The 24,879-nt window shown below is 40.0% G+C and overlaps 3 protein-coding genes across 5 annotated transcripts; all 3 read left to right on the forward strand.

Annotated features, from left to right (window-relative positions):
- Positions 1-4,631: 4,631 nt before the first annotated feature.
- Positions 4,632-7,136, forward strand: zpcx (zona pellucida protein C; the record flags this gene model as incomplete). Its single annotated transcript, XM_079369262.1, has 9 exons — positions 4,632-4,769; positions 4,846-4,925; positions 5,008-5,179; positions 5,260-5,362; positions 5,452-5,537; positions 5,619-5,704; positions 5,789-6,624; positions 6,711-6,734; positions 7,038-7,136. The coding sequence occupies exons 1-9, from the start codon at positions 4,657-4,659 to the stop codon at positions 7,134-7,136; spliced, it is 1,599 nt and encodes a 532-aa protein (XP_079225388.1). The 5' UTR covers positions 4,632-4,656.
- On the forward strand, positions 7,096-15,638 carry pabpc4 (poly(A) binding protein, cytoplasmic 4 (inducible form)). Of its 2 annotated transcripts, none has more exons than XM_079369710.1 (15): positions 7,096-7,748; positions 9,974-10,167; positions 10,799-10,914; positions 11,872-12,011; positions 12,089-12,183; positions 12,263-12,400; positions 12,525-12,620; positions 12,747-13,016; positions 13,926-14,016; positions 14,175-14,270; positions 14,392-14,495; positions 14,625-14,715; positions 14,807-14,937; positions 15,031-15,150; positions 15,258-15,638. In XM_079369710.1, exons 1-14 carry the CDS (start codon positions 7,553-7,555, stop codon positions 15,133-15,135), a joined length of 1,863 nt encoding a protein of 620 aa, XP_079225836.1. In that variant the 5' UTR covers positions 7,096-7,552; the 3' UTR covers positions 15,136-15,150; positions 15,258-15,638. The 2 variants fall into 2 exon arrangements, with proteins under 2 accessions (XP_079225836.1, XP_079225835.1); XM_079369709.1 differs by having other exon boundaries at positions 7,097-7,748; positions 14,392-14,519.
- Positions 15,639-18,335: 2,697 nt separating this feature from the next.
- ppie (peptidylprolyl isomerase E (cyclophilin E)) lies at positions 18,336-24,808 on the forward strand. Of its 2 annotated transcripts, none has more exons than XM_079370222.1 (10): positions 18,336-18,417; positions 19,520-19,618; positions 19,710-19,753; positions 21,370-21,396; positions 21,499-21,580; positions 21,664-21,767; positions 21,851-21,974; positions 22,124-22,309; positions 22,437-22,579; positions 24,598-24,808. In XM_079370222.1, the coding sequence occupies exons 1-10, from the start codon at positions 18,372-18,374 to the stop codon at positions 24,664-24,666; spliced, it is 924 nt and encodes a 307-aa protein (XP_079226348.1). In that variant the 5' UTR covers positions 18,336-18,371; the 3' UTR covers positions 24,667-24,808. The 2 variants fall into 2 exon arrangements, with proteins under 2 accessions (XP_079226348.1, XP_079226349.1); XM_079370223.1 differs by lacking the exon at positions 18,336-18,417 and adding an exon at positions 18,718-19,017.
- Positions 24,809-24,879: the final 71 nt, after the last annotated feature.

Genomic DNA, 24,879 nt, shown 5'->3' on the forward strand with positions numbered 1-24,879 from the left:
AGGACCTCCACATCCAGCAGGTTCACCTCCAAGATCGTCTGAGACCAGCTACTCAGACAGCTGCTGAAACAATTGGTTTGCATAACCAAAGAATTTCTGCACAAACTGTCAGAAACCGTCTCAGGGAAGCTCAACTGCATGCTCGTCGTCCTCATCGGGGTCTTAACCTGACTCCAGATCGTCGCCGTAACAGACTTGAGTGGGCAAATGCTCACATTCGATGGCGTCTGGCACGTTGGAGAGGTGTTCTCTTCACGGATGAATCTCGGTTTACATTGTTCAGGGCAGATGGCAGACAGCGTGTGTGGCGTCGTGTGGGTGAGCGCTTTGCTGATGTCAATGTTGTGGATCGAGTGGCCCATGGTGGTGGTGGGGTTATGGTATGGGCAGGCATCTGTTATGGACGAAGAACACAGGTGCATTTTATTGATGGCATTTTGAATGCACAGAGATACCGTGATGAGATCCTGAGGCCCATTGTTGTGCCATACATCCATGAACATCACCTCATGTTTCAGCAAGATAATGCACGGCCCCATGTTGCAAGGATCTGTACACAATTCTTGGAAGCTGAAAATGTCCCAGTTCTTGCATGGCCAGCATACTCACCGGACATGTCACCCATTGAGCATGTTTGGGATGTGCTTGACCGGCGTATACGACAGCGCGTACCAGTTCCCACTAATATCCAGCAACTTCGCACAGCCATTGAAGAGGAGTGGACCAACATTCCACAGGCCACAATTGACAATCTGATAAACTCTATGCGAAGAAGATGTGTTGCACTGCATGAGGCAAATGGTGGTCACACCAGATACTGACTGGTTCTGAGTCCCCAGACCCTCAATAAAGCAAAAACTGCACATTTCAGGGTGGCCTTTTATTGTGGACAGTCTAAGGTACACCTATGCACTAATCATGGTGTCTGATGAGCATCTTGATGTGGCACACCTGTGAGGTGGGATGGATTATCTCAGCAAAGCAAAAGTGCTCACTATCACACATTTAGACAGATTTGTGAACAATGTTTGAGAGAAATGGTAATATTGTGTATCTGGAATGAATTTTAGATCTTTGAGTCCATCTCATGACAAATGGGAGCAAAAACAAAAGTGTTGCGTTTATATTTTTGTTGAGTGTATATACAGCTGATAGGTAGAAACATGCAAACCTCTAAAGTAAAATCTACCTCAGAAATAAGATAACTTGTGTTGAGAACAAAATTAACCACATCTGCTCTGTTGGAGGTCACAAATTGTACAGCAGCATGAGAACCCAACAGCCCCGTTGGGTTGTGCACCTGATGGGAAGTGTGGATATACCAGGTCAGTTTGACAATATGGACAAATTTTACAACTTGTTACTGAATGGCCTCTTACCCTTTATTCATTATGACTGTATGTCTGGGTTTAATCTGAGGCCCAGGAGATGCAGAGACAAAACAGGACTGGATGTATAGCTGCTGCTGATACCTGGTTCTGGCTGATACCTGAAGGTTGATAACCTGGCCTCTTTCATACACATTAGAGTCAGCGGTACCATGCCAGGATGCTGTAGGAAAAAAAAGATACAATGTTCATAAATAATTAAACAATAATTCAACAATACATTCATAGCTTTGATATTAATGGTCTTGCCATCCTTTGGAAATGCAGTTGATGCGATCAAGTTTTTATAATCATATGACCTGAAAAGACTAACAGTCCCATTTAGTGTGCTTTTAAGGTGGCAGGAAACAGCAGCTAAATAAAACGTGCTAAATACTCACAGCATAGTTTTGATGACTTTATGGTAAACATTTACCCGCCCTGTAGCAGAGGGCTCTCTGAAGTGAACTCACCAAACTTTACCCGCATTACGCGCTTGGCTGGTGTTGGGAGTAGGAGTTTGTGCAGGTTCTCACCTTTAAACTCGAATGAGCAGTTGAAGACAACTCTGTGTTTCCTATTATGGGTTACCATGTGGTAGGGTATATACCAGCTGGTTAGAGTGTCTTCATTGCCATGTTCGAGATTCTTGATGTAGCCTGCATTGGCCAATCTTGTAATTTCAGCATTTTTGGCCTCTGCTTTCTTCGGATCTCTAGTCAGTCTTTTCTCTGTGACTCTGAGCTGAGGTAGGACTGCCTCCTTGGGTGTCTTGACTGGAGGCATGTTCTGAACACGTTAGAAAGGAGTTGCATATCGATGGACACCTTCTCGCTTGACTATTATGGTTTTGCTCTCCAGAAAAGTTATTGCTTCCTTGTCCTGTTGTGAGCGGGTGCTGGCCTTTTCACTTCTCCAAGGCAGGCTGTCCATTTGCCACAGTCTCTCAATATGCCTGTAAAGGTCTGCTTTTGGTGGCAGAACAGATGTGAACAGGCACTGCTGTTCAGACAGACAATGTCTTAATCCCTGTGCTGGGCCTTGGAGAGTCCATCCAAGGCAGGTCTTCACTGTTGCAGGGCTTCCAGGGGGGCCTCTGCCACAACGCCAGCAGCGGTGGTTATCCTGAATCCAGGTCTTCTTCTGGCTTGAGCTGAGCATGTTAAAGTTAGCACAGTTATTGAGAGAATGTTTACTGTTATCAAGTTGGAGCAGTATTTCTTATTTATCTCCATGGATGGGGTGATGTGTTCATAAGAACTGCTGAAGGCCGCGAAGTAGGCTTGGAGATTTTTGTTTGTCCTTCTGTCTTTTCTCCCCTCTGTGGGGATGTATGAAATGGCGGAAATTGGAGCGAAGATCATGTGGGAGTTTACTCAACAGTCGGGCAACATGTGAGCCACACTCTTGTTCAACTGAGCCTGATCTTCCAAGTTGCTCCAACATGCTCACTCGAGAGCGCACACGCAGGGAAAACATTCTAAAAGCATGTGCATCGCCACTTGCATTGCTAGGCCCATCCATCAGTTCAGCAATGCGTTGTAAAGCCAACTGGTGGGGTTGTCCATACTGCATTGTGAGGGTTTCCATGGTGTCAGTAAACGGATGTTTAGAACTGCAGTAAGAGTCAGCGATTAACTGTGCCTCTTCAGTCTTGAGGTGGTCAACAAGTATTTGATACTTGAATCTCTCAGAAGCATCTCGAGGAAGGAAACTCTAAACTCTCCGGTGTCTGTCCGTCAAACACTGCCAGACACTACAGAGCCAGAACCTACCACTGTTGGAGGGGAAGTTTAGAACAGTCCAAGTGGAGCTGGCCTTTTTAACACTCTCAGTCCAAGACAAATTTCATCAAGGGGTTAATAAACCTTACAAAGTCTATTGTATCATAAAGTTACAAGTATGGGTTTTTATCTTCTCTTTTGTAAAACATTTTGAGATAACACCTGTTGTGTATTGTTGCTATACAGATAATGATTGATTGATAAAGAGTTTAAAAAATAATAATCGTAGTGGTTGTGATAGTGACACACATTTTTCTGTCAATGATTTCTTTGTTTGCTTCAGAAATGTATAAACTCGTAGGCTATAGTAGAAGGTCTTGTGTTACATGAGGCTACACAGAGTGAGCCTTGATAATCGTTATTTGAACAAGTACAACAAATGTTAAAAAAAGAAAAACACGTGAATTACTTTGCACATCTTTATAGTTTAAAGATAAACTAACCATGAAAAATCACAGTTTCCAAAATGATTAATTATTAAAATTAGCATATCAAGCTGATGGTGGAGACAAACAGGATATTATCTTAACACACATTTCCCTAAGCTTTTAAGCTCATTTAAAAACATTCACAAACTGATAGGATAGGATAGGTTAGCTAGAAAAGGATAGGCAATCCTGTACAACACAATTATGAAATCTCTTCAAATCAAAGATATATCTGTAGCTATGTACATATAGAAATACAGTGATGCTATATTTAATGAGAAAACAAACTGTGTATGACTTACAGACAGTATAAAAACGTTTTTGTGCAGAGAATGAATAAGTAATTAAACTGCTTAATTGCAGTGATTAAGTGAATAAAACTGACAGTTTATATATCACCGACTTCACCTTCTGAGGTCTCTATAAGCACACAAACAGCATTATTAAAAGCACTGCTGCCTGCCAGACTTGTTAGCTTAATTGCCAGCACCTGGTCTTCCTGCGCAGCACCTTTTTAATGACACACCTGGGCAGGAGAGTGATCAGAGTTGTTGGCTGACTTTAAGGTTTGCAATGGGGATAGTAGAGTTTTTTCTTTGCATTTTAGCTGGACATATCATTGCTGTTCAGTCAGTAATACATGAGCTGGATGTCAGGTTCCCTCAAGGTTTTGGAGGCCTTTTTGACAATGTTATGCCTTTTCAATTTGAAGGAAATGTTGATTTACCTCCATATGACTCCATCTTTAGCTCATGGCGAACTCCGACTCCTGAGTTTCATATGTTTGCTGAGTTACCTCCCATTATGAACATTCCTCAATTAGAGGTGTTTTGTGATGAATCTAAGCTAACCCTGCTAGTTAATAAGAGATCTAATGATGTCATGTTGACTGAAGAGGAGCTCCAGCTGGGTTCTGGCTGCTTCAGCAATGGAGAGCTGCCAGATCAATTTGTCTTCACTTACAGTTTGGATGAGTGTGGAACAACACGTGTGGTAAGCTGTTAAAAGGGCCACTTTATAGATTTCTTTATTTCCACAGCTTTTTGCGGGTCTTTCTGTGACGAGACTTTATTGCAGATGCAGAATGGTCTAGGGGTGTTCACCAATACTCTCCATTTGAACATCAAAAATCTTCCCAACACCTGGTGGCCAAGACCTTCCACAGTGTACATCTCCTGCATCCCAAAGAGGTCCCTCAATTGTTTGCTTTAAGATTTTTAAAGGCCACCATAAAAGCACACTAAAGAAGACTGTTTTTCTTTTCAGGTCATATGATGATCAAAACTTGATCGCATCAACTGCATTTCCAAAGGATGGCAAGACCATTAATATCGAAGCTATGAATCGTGAGTACTATAAGTGACTGTTATGCCTGTATTTAATTATTTATGAATATTGCATTTTTTTTATTTTATTTTTTTCCTACAGCATCCTGGCATGGTACTGCTGACTCTAATGTGTATGTAAGAGGCCAGGTTATCAACCTTCAGGTGTCAGCCAGAACCAGGTATCAGCAGCAGCTATACATCCAGTCCTGTTTTGTCTCTGCATCGCCTGAGCCTCAGATTAAACCCAGACATACAGTCATAATGAATAAAGGGTAAGAGGCCACTCGGTAATGAGTTGTAAAAATGTTTCCATGTCGTCAAACTGACCTGGTATATCCACCCTTCCCATCAGGTGCACAACTCCGTTGGGTTCTCATGCTGCTGTACAATTTGTGACCTCCAACAGAGCAGATGTGGTTAATTTTGTTCTCAACACAAGTTATCTTATTTCTGAGGTAGGTTTTACTTTAGCGTTTGTTTCTGCCTATCAGCTGTATATATGTTTATATGTATGTTTCATTTTCCATTCTCTTGTCCCCTGAAGCTGTACATCCACTGTAGTGTCCTTATCTCAGACCAGGGTGTCACATTTGGCTCCAAATCCTGTAACTACAATATGATGAAGTCAAGGTAGTTTAATATAATCTGTTAATGAATCTAAGTTTAGGTTTTTTGCATTGCTTGATGAATGTTTTTATTTCTATTATTCAGATGGGAGGATCTGAGTGGAACTGCAGATGTGTGTGACTGCTGTAGCTCAAAGTGTAAAAGCCTTTCAATCAGGCACCTTCCTGACGGTCAGAGATTTAATTTTGGTCCCTAAAATTTGACTATTAAATTACCTGCTCCATTTATAACTTCATTTATTTGCTTTGTTTTAGATGCCAAGGCTGTTGTCACCACTGGACCCTTTGTCATTGTGGACAAAGAAGAAGTGACAAGTCCTAAACCTTCAGTTTCTGATCCACAAGGAACCTCCAGTCTTACTGACTCCATGCAGTCTGATGGTGCAACAGCTATAGACATGGTTGCTGGTACTACTTTATCAAGACACACATTTTCTAATGACCTACAGGGTGTTGTGGCGGTGAGTAAGGACCCAGTTGTTAGACTAACCCTTTGGCTACCTGGACACGCACAAGAGCCAGAACATGGTGAGACTGTTGGTTTGGCATCTGAAGACAAATTATTACAGGACATTCCTGAGGTTCAGTCTTCAACTATAGATCAGAAGTCGCTTTTGAATGCAAAAACAACTATTGGAGATCAACAATTTAATTTAATTACCCTGTTGGATGGCTGGACGAAGCTCTCACCTCTGGAAGAAGCAGCCATTAAAGAAGAAAGCAAGGCAAAAAGGTGGTTTGAAGGATTGGGGAAGTTTAATTCAGAGGTTCCGCAACAAGTTGTCACCGCTCTGCCAGCTAAGATACCCAGAAATGTCCTCAATAATAAACAGGACCTCAACAAAAGTAAAGATGAAAGTCAAGCAGATGGAGCAGTAGCACCTAAAAAAGGAACGCATGATGAGCGACCTTTAATTCGCACAAAACTTCAGTTTTCCAAAGGTGCTGACGGGTCACAGGTGTTAAGTTATGAGGAAGAGATGAAGCAACGAGAGAAAAGATGTGACCACAAGACTTGGAATGGAGGGAAACAAAGGAAACCAGGAAGAAAATCCAAGAGGAATGTTTCAAGTATTCCTGAATTTGCAGAGGTACGATTTATCACAAAAAAAAATTTATTTGCAGTAATGTGTGAAATATGATTTGAATTTTAACCATTTCTCTCTTATAATTGCAGGAGAATGCGCAAACAAGAATAAGTGTAATAAATGTAATACTTCAATAAACTATTGGACAAAAATATAAGCCAAATTGATGTGTTCTTTTTAATCAAGTGTTGCAGGTTCAGGCTTTTTATTTTTGTAACATTGCCATTTATGATTAAATTGCAACTTTATAGGCCTAGAAAAGTCCACAGTAACCAGTACCAATGTGAAAGCTTTTATCTTCCTACCCAGATGTCGCTGTGGGGAGCCGGGCTGAGTAGTTGGGGGAGTACAGCGTGCGCTCTGCCTTTTACGCCGCATGCTCAGTGAGTTTGTTTTTTTTTTTTTTTCATCCTAAGTTTGACCCTGGACAGTATTTCCTCCGTACCGCCGCTCTCTATAAAGTGCCCATGCGTGTCCTCACGCAGTCTCTTTCCCCGGCCACAAAACAACCGTGAGTGTCTAACTCACTGTTCTTGAAAAACTTAAAATAAAAAAAAATATATAAAAAATATAAAATCTACAAAATCTTTATAAAAACAAGTACCGCAATACTTCAAGAAAAACAAACGTTTATTACAAAAATAGCAAAATCATAATTTAAACAAAAAAAAAACACTTGGAAACAAAAGACATCGGGTTTAACCCGAACTTCGCGTCTTTAAAGGAAGATATATTTAAGAAGAGCTCCCTTTTATGCCGTGATTTTTCAGGTTGGACATTTTCTGAACACGCTTGAACAGGGAGCCAGCTGTCAGTGTCTTTATTAGGTGAAGCACAGTTCGGACTCGGGATATTTCCATATCGGAATTTTTCTCAAGCTTTTTGAGGGAAAGGGGAGCTCTGCGTTCATACATTCAGTGGAGTCCGAGATATGAACACAGCAGCGACGGGGAGTTATCCAATGGCTTCTCTCTACGTTGGCGACCTGCACCCCGACATCACGGAGGCTATGCTGTATGAGAAATTCAGCCCAGCCGGACCGGTGCTCTCTATCCGAGTATGCAGAGACATGATCACCCGACGATCCTTGGGATACGCTTATGTTAACTTTTCCCAACCTGCTGATGGTAAGAAATACATACATTCATACAAATATGAAATATGTCACCATATGCTGTCAATGCCAAACATGTCCAGTCTGCATAATGAAATAGCATTAGGGACATTTGTCTCTTGATTAAAAACACAAGCATGATCTTGCATGAATTGTGTATGATGTGCTATTTTTTGTAGACTTATAAGACATCTATAGCAGTTCTGTAGATCAGCTTGAGAACTAATATGACCTATATAAGCCGGCCCCAGTTCTTCTGTACTCTGCTAATTTTTGTGAGTGAAATCCCTTAACATGTGCATTGAAGGACATTGAAGTTAATAGAATGGAAATGGTGTGCCCATTACTTAAATCACAAACTATAAGGGAGTATGTACTGTACCTATTACAGATCTAATGTATCCATCCCAAAATGACCTATTTCTGCTCCTATTTAAAGGCCACAAAATAAAACCAATTCCCATTGCCCTCTCCTTCTATTCACTGAAGACAAGGAACAAAAGACAAGTACAGCTGAGCAATAACCCCTGCAACGCCGGCTTCATAACTTTTATTTAAACATGTAATATTACAAACTTGATTTTATTTCTATTTGGATATAATTCCCATTGTAATCTTTATCTTAAGGAATAGTGGAATGATATGATTGACTTTTCTTGTAACAGTTTAACCACATCAAATGTGTGTGAAGTGTCCTTACAAGTTACAGCCAGTGGCATCAAAGCATTGACTAATAACAGCAGATGGTGTGGTTATCTTTAAAGGACTGTCAGACACTGTTTACATTTTGTGGACATTTTTTTCTTTGCTTGTTTCAATGTGAAACACCTGTCACAAAACATCTGTGCTCATGTCTGGAAACAAACGCCATAGTCATAATGGGTTACACATGTCTGTATTCCAGGAAGTTACTATCACTCGTAATGTAATAAGAGCCACAAATGAGAAGACACCATTTGTTATTGGAGGTGAAGACATGGGGGGATGGTAGCTTTTTGGTATTTACATAGAGTCCCCACATTTCACTGGCCAGGTCAGCTGATTTTATGGAGAGCATATAGATTCATAGGTAGTTTGTAACTTTGTTAGATTGTTGTTGTGTTGTAACCGTATGAGTAAATGCATATAAGAACCAGTGTTGCTCATCTGAGCATTCTTGTTGAATGTGTTTCTTCCCTATCAATGGTAGTGAATGCTCTACTCTCCCTCCATGCCAGCGCATACCTCACAGGACCCCTCTCTAAATATAGAAGGTCTTTTCTGAGCAGACTACAATTTGCCTGCTGGTTATACTTTAAAGTTTCTGACATGACTTTAATGATTAACCATAAGTAATTGTCAACATTAAAAAAACTCTCTATCTTCGTGTAATGACATTACCTGAGAGTGTGACTTTGACATATAATTTAGATATTTTTTTATGCTAAGATTTCCTCTTTGAACCTGCAGGTCCATATGTTTGACAGTAAAAACACACCTTATCTGAACACACGGGCTGTGAAGTACAATTGTGAGCCAAACTGCTGATGCCAGCAGACGCAAGGCAGCTCCGTTTTGTTTACCAGACACTTTTATTTGGAAAGCCTGCCCTGTATGTGTGTGTGTGTGTGTTACTGGGGAGTGACTGAACAAAGGGATGTTTGGCATGTGTACCCACATGGACATGAAAGCCTATATTTGAGTTAAAGCAATAAATGGAAACTAGAAGAAATTATGAAATAAAACTAGGCCTAAAGAAGACATAATTAGTTGATGAAATGAAAATTGTTCTGAATTAATATTTAACAACAAAATGTGTTCTATTGAGATTCTTTGCCATACTACCATTGAAATGGGCCTAGGTGGTACTAGGCCAAGTAGCATGTAGTGAGTGATAGAAGGCAGCCATGTGCTCCCAGCCGAGCCACTGCAGCTGCCCCCACATTTGTCCCAGCTGCTCATCAGCCACATGGCCCACTGCAGTAACTTAACCATGATACATGCAGCAGGGATTCTCCATTGAAGCAGCATACACTGCACAGAAGAAAATAACATTTTTAGTACAATCCAATGACTGTTGTTGTTACTTGAGAATGTTTTAAGGCAATGTTCATGTGATTGAAAGGGATAGCAGTTGTCACATAGTCGTTGCATGATGCATTATATGAAGTAGCCTGCTGTTGTTACTCACATGTTTTAAAATTTGCTCAATGTGAACAAACACCCATGACCTTTCCCCCCACCTCTCTGTCCCTCCAGCTGAGAGAGCCCTGGACACCATGAACTTTGACGTGGTGAAGGGAAAGCCAATCAGAATCATGTGGTCCCAAAGAGACCCCTCCCTCAGGAAGTCTGGAGTGGGCAATGTGTTCATTAAGAACCTTGACAAGTCCATTGACAACAAAGCACTGTATGACACCTTCTCTGCCTTTGGAAATATTCTCTCCTGCAAGGTACAGTTGTCTTAAATGTGACTGTGGGACTTTTCAAGATGATTATTGTTTCTTTAATGCATTTCATCCCTTGTTTTATTTTAATATTAATTCCATGTATAAACACAAGAACTAGTCACACTGTTGGAGTCCTTCCATATTTTGTAAAAAAACAAAACGAATTTGCCTTGTACAGACATAAGGAAAAAAACATGCCACACTTAAGTCTGACTTTTAAAGACAAACTACAACTAGACGCTTTTTAGACTAGCATAAAAACTGGAAAGAGGAGAAGCAGTTAAAGCTTATTCATTTACAAATTGGGCAGATTGGTTGACCAGAGTGAGAACAATCAAAGCTTAATTAAAAAAACTCTAATTTGTGTGTATACTACGAAAGAATCACCTACTTGAAATATTGTGCTTAGTTTTTGTTCAGCCTCTGTGCTGTTCTTCGTGAAAGTCGTCAGAGTTGTACTCGGGTAGCACTTTTAAGAATGGTATAGACCTTGTGAAATTCTTTTCAAGAAAGCCAGATAGTACTCTGCCCTATAGATCTGGAACTATAAAATTGAGATAATGCAACTGCCTGGATGAGTCATGATGCCTTTCTCCTGGATACAAATTTACCTTCATGTCATCCCCTCCTACAGGTGGTATGTGATGAAAATGGCTCCAAGGGTTATGCTTTTGTCCACTTTGAGACCCAGGATGCCGCTGACCGTGCCATTGAGAAGATGAACGGCATGCTCCTGAATGACCGCAAGGTGTGAGTGTCTGATCATCTAGGAACTGGGGTCCAAGGGGTGTTGATTGTTGATCAAGAAGTGAAAAAAAATTGCATCAACTTAAAACAATTTCCAGCGTGCTGTAGTTCAGACATTGCAGCACTGACGAGTATATGGTAGTTATGGTTATTGCTTTAAGTAATACACTGAAATTCATTGTGTCTTTGGGTATAAACATGACTGTATTTGACTTGTGTTGGGTGAACTGATTTTCGGTGTCTTTTTTCAGTTTTTGCGTTTGTGTGTGAATAATTTGACTAATAAACATACCTCTCACTACTACTAGTGTGAAGATAACCTCTAAACTGATAGATAAAAAACTAAAACTTTTTATTTATCCTAATCTTTTTTCAAGACGCATTTTTGTTGCCTTATTTGTCCACTCGCTGGTCACCGGTCTTGGAGTGTTTGTATGTGTGTGTGTGTGTGTGTATGACCACGCTTGTGTGTTTTAGTGATGGATCGAATGCAGGAATGCAAAACTGGATGTCGGAAGGAGAGAGAGGTCATCATAGCAAGGTATATAAGATCATTTGGTCCTCCTGACCTTTCCTTTGTATTGTGAGACTCTGTTCCTCAACCCCTCTCCATCCACCTCCTCATCAAGTTTTGGACCAAGAATTGAGATGGTTGTCACTGTGTTGTAGCATGCCAGCACATCTGCCTGTCTCTGGTGATATTAACAAAAGTTGGATGATATCTGTACACTTGGAATGATGAGTCACATGGAAAAAAAATTAGCTGCAAATGTGTTTTGTGGATGTTGTCCCTGTCCTTCTTTTTTTCCTGTGCTTATGTGGTCAGGTCTTTCTCTGTCGTTGTTGATCTTTCTCAACCTGGAAACCCAAATGAGGATTTTCTTTGAAAGCAACCAGGATCGTCTCTCTGTCAGGACTGTTTTAAAAGAGTGTGTGTACTGCTGCTTTCCCTCTACACAGATTTGTGGGCCGTTTCAAATCTCGCAAAGAACGGGAGGCTGAACTCGGTGCCAAAGCCAAAGAGTTCACCAATGTTTACATCAAGAACTTTGGCGATGAAATGGATGATGAGCGGCTGAAGGAGTTGTTTGACAAATATGGTAAGATCAGACAACATTCACTGGCAGAACTTTGTTTTCTAGTTTTGTTTCCACTTATCGACCTTTTACATGTCCAGGTAAAACACTTAGCGTAAAGGTGATGACTGACCCCACCGGCAAATCAAGAGGCTTTGGATTTGTTAGCTATGAGAAACATGAGGATGCAAACAAGGTACTTTGGTCCCATGGACATGAATTTACTTTTTTTTTCACGAGTAATTCCTTCTGTTGATAATGATTTTCATCCAAAGGCTGTAGAGGACATGAATGGCACAGAATTCAATGGTAAGACTGTGTTTGTGGGCCGTGCTCAGAAGAAGATGGAGCGTCAGGCAGAGCTTAAGAGAAAGTTTGAGCTGCTGAAACAAGAACGGATCAGTCGTTATCAGGTATGCAGAAAATAAGCTCTGATTTAAAATATAAATTCAATTAATCCTAGATTTCAGTCCCTTAATATAGACAAGCTCCTTTTTGTACAGTGTTTGTTACATGACTCTTTGTCTTTGTTTTCAGGGTGTTAATCTTTACATTAAGAACCTTGATGACACCATAGATGATGAGAAACTGCGCAAGGAGTTCTCTCCATTTGGATCTATTACAAGTGCTAAGGTGAGAACATCCCTACGGATGGTAGAATGTATATATTTAAATACAATTTCCTCATCATTACAATATAGAGCAACTGCATGATTATATTTAATGCCTGAAGTCCTGCTGACACAATCTGTTCTTTAGGTGATGCTAGAGGAGGGTCGTTCCAAAGGCTTTGGCTTTGTCTGCTTCTCCTCCCCTGAAGAAGCCACCAAGGCTGTGACCGAGATGAATGGACGCATCGTTGGCTCCAAACCCCTCTATGTGGCTCTTGCCCAGCGCAAAGAGGAGCGCAAAGCCCACCTTACCAACCAGTACATGCAGCGTATTGCTGGAATGAGGGCCATGCCTGCCAATGCCATCATTAATCAATTCCAGCCCACCAGTGGCTACTTCATGCCAGCTGTGCCACAGGTGTGAGAATGAACTTCTCTTAACAACATGCTAGCCATGAAGGCTAAAATCTAATTTGTAATGTTCAAAAATGGATGAGTTGCTATGTGCAACCACTGCCATCAGTGTGTGATTGGGCGTAATATAATATCTCTGTGACATGCAGTGTAAAAGCGCTTTGAGTAGTCAGAAGACTGGAAAAGCGCATTAACAATGTCAACAAATGTCAATTAACATTTACCATGCGTGTAATGTGAAAGGGCTTGCTCATCTACAGATAGTTATAACTTCACATTGCATGTCTCAGAAGTTCTAAGCTTTTTTGTGAGCTAGCGTATTATTTTATTTTGGAAAGCTGTTTTAGTCCAGGAAGACAGATTTTTTTGCACAATAGGTCTAAGAATCTAATGCAGGCTGCTAGCTTGGCATCAAACTGAAGATAGAAGCAGCTCGATTGGTAGGTTGTTGACCTGTAGCCTAAGATCCCGATGTTTCAAAGGAGTAAGTGGAGACCGAATCTGGAGCGAAAAATAAATTAATACAGGATTAATATTTGCACAGTGGACAACTCAAATCAACCATGTCACATAATGACTTGAATATGTTAAACAGTGTCTATATGCTTTTGAGTTGACCAGAGCAGGAGTAAATACTGTATGTCAGTGTTGTCAGTGTTTACAGAGTTGACAAACACAATCTGTTGAAGTAGATTCAAGATCAGATAATTTTTTTTTTTTAACAATGTTTAATTTTGCATTTCAAAGCTAAAGAGGGTAGGGGTCCCAAACTTTCCTGTTTATTTTTTCCAGAGGACACCTTTGATCCTCTAGTTTCCATGTTAAAATAACACACAATACAGGAGTATTTCAGTGTAGAGAATAATTCTTTTAGTTACATATATGATACATTTGTGTTACTTTTATCCATCAGGCACAGAACAGGACAACATACTATGCACCCAATCAGCTGGCCCAAATGAGACCCAACCCCAGATGGCAGCAACAAGGGGGCAGAGGTCAAGGTAAGCATGTGTCACTTTTTGATCATGCAGCTGCCCTTGAAATACAATTTTTAACCTTAAATACAGAGTTATATTAATTAATTATATTAATAGATTTATTTTTGTAATAACAATAATTTAAAAAAAATGTCATTCTTTGTATCTACTACTGTCTTTAGGGGGTTTCCAAGGGATACCCAGTTCATTACGTCAGCCAGGACCCCGTGGCAACTTGAGGCACATGTCTCCTGGTAGCGGCACACAGGGACCCCGAGGTGTGTTCACTAATAGCAATTGGTCCAGTTGACATTATCAGTTCTCATCATCATTTCATTGACACTACATGAACAGTAAAGGTTGACACTGAGTTCATGTTTTTCTGTCTTCTCTTCAAAGCTGCAGGCCAGGCCATGGCTCCTCGTCCCTCGATGGGAGTCCCAGGCCCCCGTGCCATGCCTCCTTACAAATATGCCACTGGTGTCCGTAACCCAAACCCCCAGGTTGTTCAACCTATTGCTTTACAGGTGTGGAAGAAATACCAGTCTGATCTCAGTGTGTTCCAATCATTTCAAACACTGCTGTAAAATCTTTACATTTTACCTCCTAATTATTGTCTCTGTGCCCTCCAGGCTCAGCCAGCTGTACATGTTCAGGGCCAGGAGCCTCTCACAGCCTCCATGCTGGCTGCTGCACCCCCACAGGAACAGAAGCAAATGCTGGGTACGAATCCTATAACATTATGCATACACTCTGATGCTTTTTAGTCTTCATTATGTTTGATTGATTTTTTTTTTGGTATTTTCCCAAATAGGTGAGCGTCTTTTTCCACTGATTCAGGCCATGCATGCCAACCTAGCAGGAAAGATCACTGGCATGCTGCTGGAGATTGACAACTCTGAACTGCTACATATGCTGGAATCTCATGAATCTCTGCGATCAAAGGTACTTTTCTACCTCTTTTGACACAATGCAACAGTTATGTTTTGTCATTTTACTGTGTTAACTATTGTATTGTTTTTTGGTATGTTGCTACAGGTGGAAGAAGCTGTTGCTGTGCTACAAGCCCACCAAGCAAAGAAAGACGCCACTCAAAAAGTGGGTGGCATGGCTACTACAGCTCCACCTGCTGCCACATCCTGAAAACTGTATGCTGCAGTAAGTTGATGTGATTATAAATTCACTTTATAAAAACACTTTAGCAATTCATACTTGCTGATGTTGATTTTAAGCTTTAAGGTGGTAACGAAAAATCCTTGTTTTAGGACACAGAAAACTGAGCAGAAATGGGAAGGGCCTTACTACGTTGACTCCAAACACCTGAATCCTCAAAACAACACTTCAAGAGAAAAGAAAAATGTAATTTAAAAAAATCTAACAGAAACTTTTGAAACATTGTTACAGTTCATAATTTTATAGTTCTGTAATTATTTTAAACTGCATACCAAAAGATATAAAACTAATACATCTTGAATGATGGCCCTTGATTCTGTGGCAAAGGAGAGAAACTTATTTCTAAAAGGAAACAAGCCTTGTTCTTTTACTTTGCTTGACAGTTTTATTGTTGATTTGAAATGACAGGCTTCTCCATACTATCATGTTATCATTGGTGTGTGGTATTCTCAATAAAGGGATGTTATATCATGGCTATCACTCGTGTGTTACTTGAATGCCTACTTTTATTTATGAAGTTTATGTTGTATACTGTGTGTTGGTATGCAGGAGAAGTATAAAAGATATTTAGTATATTAAGTTGCAACTGCAGAGGATTGATGTTACGCTCACAATGACACATGTTCATTTCTGTGACATTTGTAAATAAGAACATGTTTGTGTTAAAAAAACAAAAAAACACACTTTTTATATTTTTCAATCTCATGGTCAACCGGATATAGTTATCCTTAGATATTCAACATTTTCACTTTTTGAAACCTTTTCTGAATGTCGTTTCTAGATTTGCAATCAGGTGGCTGAACAATTCGTTATACCCCAATCAGGTCTGGTTGTCTCTTGTCTTTGACACATAATGCTAATCTGCTTCTTTAATAGTTGGGCAGTCTATCGATCTATCCACAAGAGTAAGTCTTTTATTAATACAATTCAGGCTTTACCATTAGAGACGTATTAAATACTAGAAGCACAGATGTGGCAAATACATGAACTGATTGGGGTCTGTTCTATCAAGAGTGTCAAGGTGAGTCAGGTGTTATAACAACATATTAAAGAGAACCGAAAGATGTCAATTCAAGTAATATTGCAGCTCTAATCAGCTAGTTCAGCTAAGCTTAAGTTATTTTTCAGTCACACTGCAAATAAAAGCTTAAGCTTAACCACAAGTTAGTAAAACATGTCCTTCAAGTTAGTTAAAAAAAACATCACATTTGCTGAAAAGAGGAGATTTAAATTGTTAGAATAAACAGATTCAACAAAAAGTTTTAAAAAAAATAGCCGATAGGCTAAGTTCAGGATGACATCCCGAAATGGTAGAAACTGACCTAACCTGTTTTATTAAAGTTGGTGAAGTAGTTCTCTACAGTTAAAACGTTTAATATTAGTCAACCAGACAGAGTGAATTGTGAGATGATAGATTGATTCTGCCAACAGGGGGCACTGGAGGCTATTTAGACACAGGGAGGTGCATAGATATATATAAACACAAGATGACACACTGTTACAGTGTGGCTCAATGGTAGTAATTGGTGAGTAATCATGTCACACTGTTACAGAGCTTCTTATGGTCGGTTATCATGTCACACTGTTACGGAGCTCCTCATTGTTTTGTGATCATGTCACTCTGTTACAGAACTTCTCATTGGTCAGATATCATGCCTTACTGTTACGGAGCTGCTCATTGGTCGGTTATCATGTCACACTATTACAGAGCTGCTCATTGTTCAGTCTTCATGTTACACTTTTACAGAGCTGCTCATTGGTCAATCTTCATGTCACACTATCACAGAGCAAGTCATTTGTTGGTTATCGTGTCACACTATTATGAAGCTGCTCATTGGTCATGTCATACTGTTATGGAGCTGCTCATTGGTCAGTTATTATGTTACACTGTTACAGAACTGCTCATTGGTCGGTTATCACATCACATTGTTATGGAGCTCTTTATTGGTAAGCTTATCATGTCATACTGTTATGGAGTTGCACATTGGTCAGTCATCATGTTACACTCTTATAGAGCAGTTCATTGGTCCATTATCATGTCACACTGTTACAGAACTGCCCATTGGTCAGTTACACTGTCATTCAATGTTACAGAGCTACACATTTGTCAGTTATCATGTTACACTGGGTACATTGGCGCTCATTGGTCGATTACCATGTCACACTATTACAGAACAGCTCATTGGTCAATTATCACATCACACTGTTACAGAGCGTCTCATTGATCAGTTATCAAGTCACACTGTTACAGAGTGGCTTATTGGTCAGTTTTCATGTTACACTGTTACAAAGCTACTCATTGGTCAGTCTTCATGTTACACTTTTACAGAGCTGCTCAGTGGACAGTTATCATTTTACATTGTTACAGATCTGCTCATTGGTCAGTTACAGTGTTACTCAATATTACAGAGCTGCTCATTGGTCACTTACCAGGTCACACTGTTACGGAGCTACTTGTTGGTCAGTTATCATGTTACACTGTTACAGAGCAGCTCATTGGTCAGTTATCATATCACACTATTACAGAGCAGCAATTGGTCAGCTATCTTGTCACACTGTTACAGAGCTGGTCATTGGTCAGTTATCATGTCACACTGTTACAGAGCAGTTCTTTGGTCACTTATCAGGTCACACTGTTACAGAGCTGCTTATTGGTCAGTTACCATATCACACTATTACAGAGCAGCTCATTGGTCAGTTAAAGACTCAGCTAATTGATTGTGGATTATTCAATATATCTGTGAATTGTTTTTATTTAATTAAAGTTATTGGAAACACACGCTGTTCCTTCTCTGCTCCACCCAGCGGTAATATGATACTGATGAAATATCTAAAATAAATACTGTTATGTAGCTATAATTATACTAGAAGTTACTAATGTAACATACCTGGGACAATTAAATATTATAAATAATATAAATGCCTTGCATGTGTAGCCATTGCTTTAGCAATCTCTTTAATATTAATGAAAAATCATGGTTTAAATGCTGCATTGAGACTGAGTATGCAGGAACATACATATCAAACCATACCGGTCAAGTTTTGTTTCCCGGCCAAAACGGGATATTTAACAGCTACATGTCTGACGTTTAAAACAAATCAATCCGTTTGAAAATCGGTTGAAATGTTATCAAGTTAGGGTTATTTGAATAGTACATGTACCATTGACATTAATGTACTATGCGGGGCCAGCTGCCTGACCCAAGATGGCCGCCACGTTGCTACGTCGCTCCCGATCAGCGAACAGCGCGAGTGAGTCATCTAGTGTTCTATATATATCTATGGCTCCCCATCGACGAACAGCGCGAGTGTATATTGATTTGACTTTTAATTTGTTACAGCCTTTGGATTTATTTCATTTCTTTTTATTGAGATAAACGCTGAACGTGATAAAACCATCAAAGTGAAGTTTCCTGGTATCTAATAAAGCCTACCTTTTATTTTTTATTCACACCCCGTGGTTTTTAGGATTATTTCACCTGTAAGAAGGCACAGGGGAAATTTAGATGAACTTTTTGTAGTCCATTTTCTAAAAACTGTAGTTCCACCACGGAAGACTCGCCGTCACATTGTTATGACGTCACCTAGTGAAAGCGCGGTTGGATCATTTGGATAGTCATACAACGCGATCGCCTTTTCCCATAGCCTTTATGAATTCTCCTAACACCTTTCCTATACACTTACGTTAAAGTGGATAGTGAAAGTGGATAGGAGGAACAATCTGAACGCACCCTGACATATAGATCTATGGGGAGGCGGGCTTTAGTTTTACTGCACCAATGACAAGCCGCTGGGGTCAGAGTTGAAGGGTTACATCCAATATGGCGGCGAACAAACGAGTCCTGTATGTTGGTAAGTTACCGTTTTTTAATGAAATGCTTTAATTATATGGTTTAAGTCAACGTAGAACATTTATTTACATTGAAATAATTTCACAGTACTAAATGTGTAGAGTTTCATAAAGATATAGACTATAAAGTCGTACATATGAAAATATTTAGCTGATAAAACGTGAAAGTAATCGTCAAAACATGGCAACCTGGCTGGATTTTTATTTTATAGTTCCATAAACCTTTACTAAAGCGCTAACACTACACACTTGAATTTCCCTCGGGATCAATAAAGTATCTATCTATCTATCTATCTATCGATGCTATGCCATTACACTTATTTAACTAATAAAGCAGACTAAACCTTAGCAGCAGTTTTGGACTGTAGTGGTTCCGATTCTGGCTTGAGCATAAACCTGTATGCATGCACACACATATTCAATGGTTAATTTAATCAACCTTTGTTTGTAATCAACAATGTTAAAGCCTAGCAGCTGAGAAAGCATGTGATGTCTTTCTGTCAGGTGGACTAGCAGAGGAGGTGGACGAGAAGGTTTTGCATGCAGCGTTTATTCCGTTTGGAGACATCACAGACATCCAGATACCTTTAGACTACGAGACAGGTAAGCCGAAGAGTTCTTTTCTGCACTCTTATCTGTTACAAATGAATGTAAAACACTTCTTAAAGTATGGATGTGTTTGCTCTTCTTTCAGAAAAGCACAGAGGATTTGCATTCATTGAGTTTGAATTGGGAGAGGTATGTACTTATTATAATACTAAAGTACAGACAAACTGTCTGAGAATTTTCATAAATGCATTTTGCCAAGTGGGATCCATGTAAGCAACATGTCCCCTTAGTTTAGCGGGGCAATTAAGCACTTGTGTCATTGGTTCAGTAGTAGTTATGCCTCGGCCATCCCTGCTCCCTCTGAAACTGCCCCAGCATGACTATATTACAAACTAGAAAGCAAAGGTCCATGCTGGATGTGTCTGTAGCACTGGAGAGTGAAAAGTAGAGGGTGTATTATCTTCAGTGTTTGGATATAACATAGCACTGATCTGTGTGGATAAGTTCAAAGACTCCAGCATGCTGTGGGATGATGAAGATGAATTTATCGATTGTTGATAAATGCAGACACAGAGTGGATAGAGATAAGGAGAATCGATAGTGTGACTTGTTAATTCACACTCCTGACCACAAGGACTCTTAATGGATCCTGGACTATGTTCTGTTGCACTAAAAGTCAATGGGCAGGTGATGCCGAGTGTCTGTTTGTGTGTGTCCACGGCGCATCCCTGCGGTGCTTATGTGGCATATTTTTATTCAATAGACTTGGCTAGGAAAACCCCAGATTATTTCACAAACATTGCAAATCACACCCACATCTGAGCATATCCATGATAGTTTGTATTTTCCAGCAACTAGGTATTGATTTACTGATTTAATCTGCAAGAATATGTTCAATTGACATATTTCTTTAATTACATAGCTATGTTGCACTTACAGTGTCAATAAAGCCTTTTCAGAAGTAAAATATATATGTTGTAAAGTAGACCACTGGTGTTGATTTGCATCATGGTGGTGGAAGAGGGGTGATGTGCCGTCAGACATGCACGGGTGGCTGAATATATATCAATCATACCTTAAGACACTTTACAAAAGAGGAGCTGCATTGGACTTACACCACATGTCGCTGCCCCTGAAGTGTCATGCCACGTGCCGCTTTTCCAGTCTTTGTGCTGCTGTAAAGATGTGTTTATACGTTACAGTATAAAGAGAGATCTGAGGTGATGCAAACACTAAAATAGGACTTGCTGACATTTTTAAATTCAGTTTTATATGCTGTTTAATAAATAAAAGATATATACCAAAATATCAACATAACAGAAAGATAGTTTTCTCGGGGGAGATTTCCAGTCATTATTTGATTTAGCATTTAAACAAGAATATGAATTGAATGGATTTATCAGACACCTCTATGCACGTTTTAATTGGAAAGCTTTAAATTCAATGAAAGTTTTTGACACTTTTTTAATGAACAAGTCTCTGATCATAACCCAATCAGTTGTGGCTTATTTATACAGTCTGTTGTCTCTTAACCAGTAGGTCAGGGGTTCAATCCCCAGCTGCAGCCACGTGTCGAAGTGTCCTTGGGCAAGACACTGAACACCAAACTGCTTTTGCTGCTGTCAGCGGCTGTGAATGGGAATGAATTTAACAAGTTAAAACTGATGAACACTTAACATAGCAGCCTCTGCAATCAGTGTGTGAATGTGACCTGCAGAGTAAGAAGTGAGTCGTCGGAAGACTAGAAAAGCACTGCACAAGTCCATTTAACATTTCACCTATTTCATGCTCCTTTTCTTCAACAGGATGCTGCAGCCGCTATTGATAATATGGTGAGTGGATCACATTGGTGCACATTTATCTGTTTTATTTCTAAAAGTTTACCCAAAAAGCACAGAAAGAGAGATTGTGTTTTATTTCTGTTTGTCTGCTAGAATGAGTCTGAGCTTTTTGGACGAACTATCCGAGTCAACACTGCCAAGCCCATGAGAATCAAAGAAGGCTCTTCTCGACCAGGTGATTGATGAGAGCCTTTTTGCAGAAGTCCCTGACTAGATGTTAACTTTTAATTCTGATTCAAACTCTGCTTTCTTTTTTAGTTTGGTCGGACGACGACTGGCTGAAGAAGTTCTCGGGTAAAACCACAGAGGAGGCTGAGAGCGAGGCTGCCACTGGAGAATCAACCAACACTGCGGCTCAGGAGGTAAGGTGGCTTTCTTTCAGTGTGCTTGTGCTTTTTTAAAACTATTCTCAAATATTGATATCAAGGATGAATTGTTTTTGCAGGCCGAGCCTCCAGCTAAAAAAGGTCGAGTTAATCCACAGGTCTACATGGACATCAAGATTGGAAACAAGCCAGCAGGGAGGCTACGCTTTCTTCTTCGTGCGGACATTGTTCCCATGACTGCAGGTGTGGAAGCCATGTGCTTGTCATTGCATCTTTGACAAAACACCATTTACTTTTGCTACACGATTTCAAGTTCGAAGTGAGATTCAATTAAAGAAAAACAATTCTGGGTTTGCAAACTTTAAAAATCCCTTTTTTTCTATCCTGTACAGAAAATTTCCGCTGCTTGTGCACACACGAGAAGGGCTTTGGCTTCAAAGGCAGCAGCTTTCATCGCATCATCCCTCAGTTTATGTGCCAAGGAGGTGATTTCACAAACCACAACGGCACCGGTGGCAAGTCAATCTACGGCCGGAAGTTTGACGATGAGAACTTTGTCCTGAAACACACCGCTCCAGGTGAGAAGTGTGGAGGGCAGCTTTCAGGTTGCATGTCATTGTGTGAGGTCTCTCTGTGAATTCGACCCATGGTTAATGTTTACTGGCAGATAGCTGTGGCCAAATCTTGTGTCTCTTGTGCTTGCAGGACAGCTTTCCATGGCCAACTCTGGGCCAAACAGTAATGGCTCTCAGTTTTTCATCACCACTGATAAAACAGACTGGCTGGATGGCAAGCATGTGGTGTTTGGAGACCTGGTGGAGGGGATGGATGTGCTCCGTTCAATGGAGGTACAGTAAGGGGTGGCTGCAGATGTAAAATGATTTCTTGATATAATAATACCTTGGACTCCTATTCCAAAGTGTGAATACAATTACAAGAGCCTCAAATCACTCATAACAAAAAATCTCTCTCTCTCTCTCACTCACCCCTGTAACTTACATGTGATTACGCATAACCACATTTTTTCAGCATTGTGTGAGCAAACATGTCCAGGGCCACATTGAGAACCACCCTCTTTACTTATTCAAGGCAAACCACTCAACTATGGCGTTTCTCCTTTTTCTTTGTTGCTCGAGTTTCACGTGTTCTTTGGTTCTGTTCCATTCAAGTTTCAACTAATACATTACATACTAAAACATAGCATAAGTATTTGAAGTTAGTGGCTAAGAAATAAAGTAGAAATCATGTCTTACACTGATTCAGTAAAGGCATATGCAGGTTACTGTTCAATAGCACACAACGAGACAGCCAGGGATGAGGAAAGAAGGCAGGACTGTGCCTTGAGACGGAGGTATTTTTTTGTCACAGTTCAAAGATAGTCCATTATCAGATTAGTTCATACACTTCACTCAAATGTACAAATGTACTGACAAATGAGTTCAGGAACATTGAGCATCTTTCTAATATTTTGAATTTGTGATGTTTGATTATGTTGGATGCATTCTGCGATATTAAGAGCACCTCTGATCATAATCCAGCATGCATGTTAAGACATGAATATATAGTGGTTACAGAAAGTATTCAGACCCCTTTAAATGTTTTTGATTCTTTGTTTCATCGCAGCCATTTGATAAAACTAAAAAGTTCATTTTATTTCTCATTAATGTAAATTCAGCACCCCATCTTGACAGAAAAAAAACGGAAATGTAGGAATTCTTGCAAATTTATTTAAAAAACAAACAAACTGCAATATCACATGAGTCAGAAGTATTCAGACCCTTTGCTGTGACACTCATATTTAACTCACATGCTGACCATTTCTTCTGATCACCCTTGAGATGGTTCTGCTCCTTCATTGGAGTCCAGCTGTGTTAAATTGATTAGGAAAGGCACACACCTGTCTATATAAGACCTTACAGCTCACCGTGCATGTCAGAGCAAATGAGAATCATGAGGTTGAAGGAACTGCCCAAGGTGCTCAGAGACAGGATTGTGGCAAGGCACAGATCTGGCCAAGGTTACAAAATAATTTCTGCTGCACTCAAGGTTTCTAAGAGCACAGTGGCCTCCATAATCCTTAAATGGAAGAAGTTTGGGATGACCAGAACTCTTCCTGGACCTGGCCGTCCAGCCAAACTGAGCAATCGTGGGATAAGAGCCTCGGTGAGAGAGGTGAAGAAGAACCCAAAGATCACTGCCGCAGAGCTCCAGAGATGTAGTAGGGAGATGGGAGAAAGTTCCACAAAGTCAACTATCACTGCAGCCCTCCACCAGTCGGGGCTTTATGGCAGAGTGGCCCGACAGAAGCCTCTCCTCAGTGCAAGACAAATGAAAGGCTGCATAGAGTTTTTCAAAAAACACATGAACTACTCTCAGACTATGACAAAGAAGATTCTCTGGTCTGATGAGACCAAGATTGAACTTTTTAGCATTAATTCTAAGTGGTACGAGTGAAGAAAAACAGGTCAAGGTAAAGTACTGAGTGTACATTATGAGAAATAAAATTAACTTTTTTGATTTTAGAAAATGGCTGCAATAAATCACAGTGAAAATTTAAAGGGGTCTGAATACTTTCCATACCCACTGTCGCTCTGAAATAATGTTCTTACGCATGCATGCATGCGTCCCTCCCTTCTCATGCCAAATGAAAACAAAACATGCATGCTGCTGCTTGAATACAAGAGGTGATTTTATTTTATTTTAGGAATCAACTGAAAATGTATTTGGCTAGTCTTGACTTCAGTTGCAAAAATATATTTGTGAACGCACACAAATGCTTTTTTTGTTTTGTTTAAGTTCTTGTAATAATGAAGGTCAACCATGCTGCATTTTGTGAGTAATGTCAATTTGTGTTTACTTTCCACAGGCTCAGGGATCAAAAGATGGCAAGACGAAGCAGAAAGTTATCATCTCTGACTGTGGAGAATATGTGTGAATGTCACAGTGTGCGTTTGTACGTGTCTATGGAGACAGTGTATGAGTGAGAGAGCAGGAGTTTGGTAATGGTCTTTTGTACTTTGAATATACACCAGCTGTAATGTAAATATTTCAATAAACTCCCCCCTTTTTATAAAGAATCGAAATCAAGCTTCTAATGACTTGTTGCAAATTAAACATCACATTGATCTTCTAATAGTGTGTTTATACT

The sequence above is a fragment of the Symphodus melops genome, assembly GCF_947650265.1.
Source record: "Symphodus melops genome assembly, chromosome: 19".
In the NCBI taxonomy this organism is placed as follows: Eukaryota; Metazoa; Chordata; class Actinopteri; order Labriformes; family Labridae; genus Symphodus; species Symphodus melops.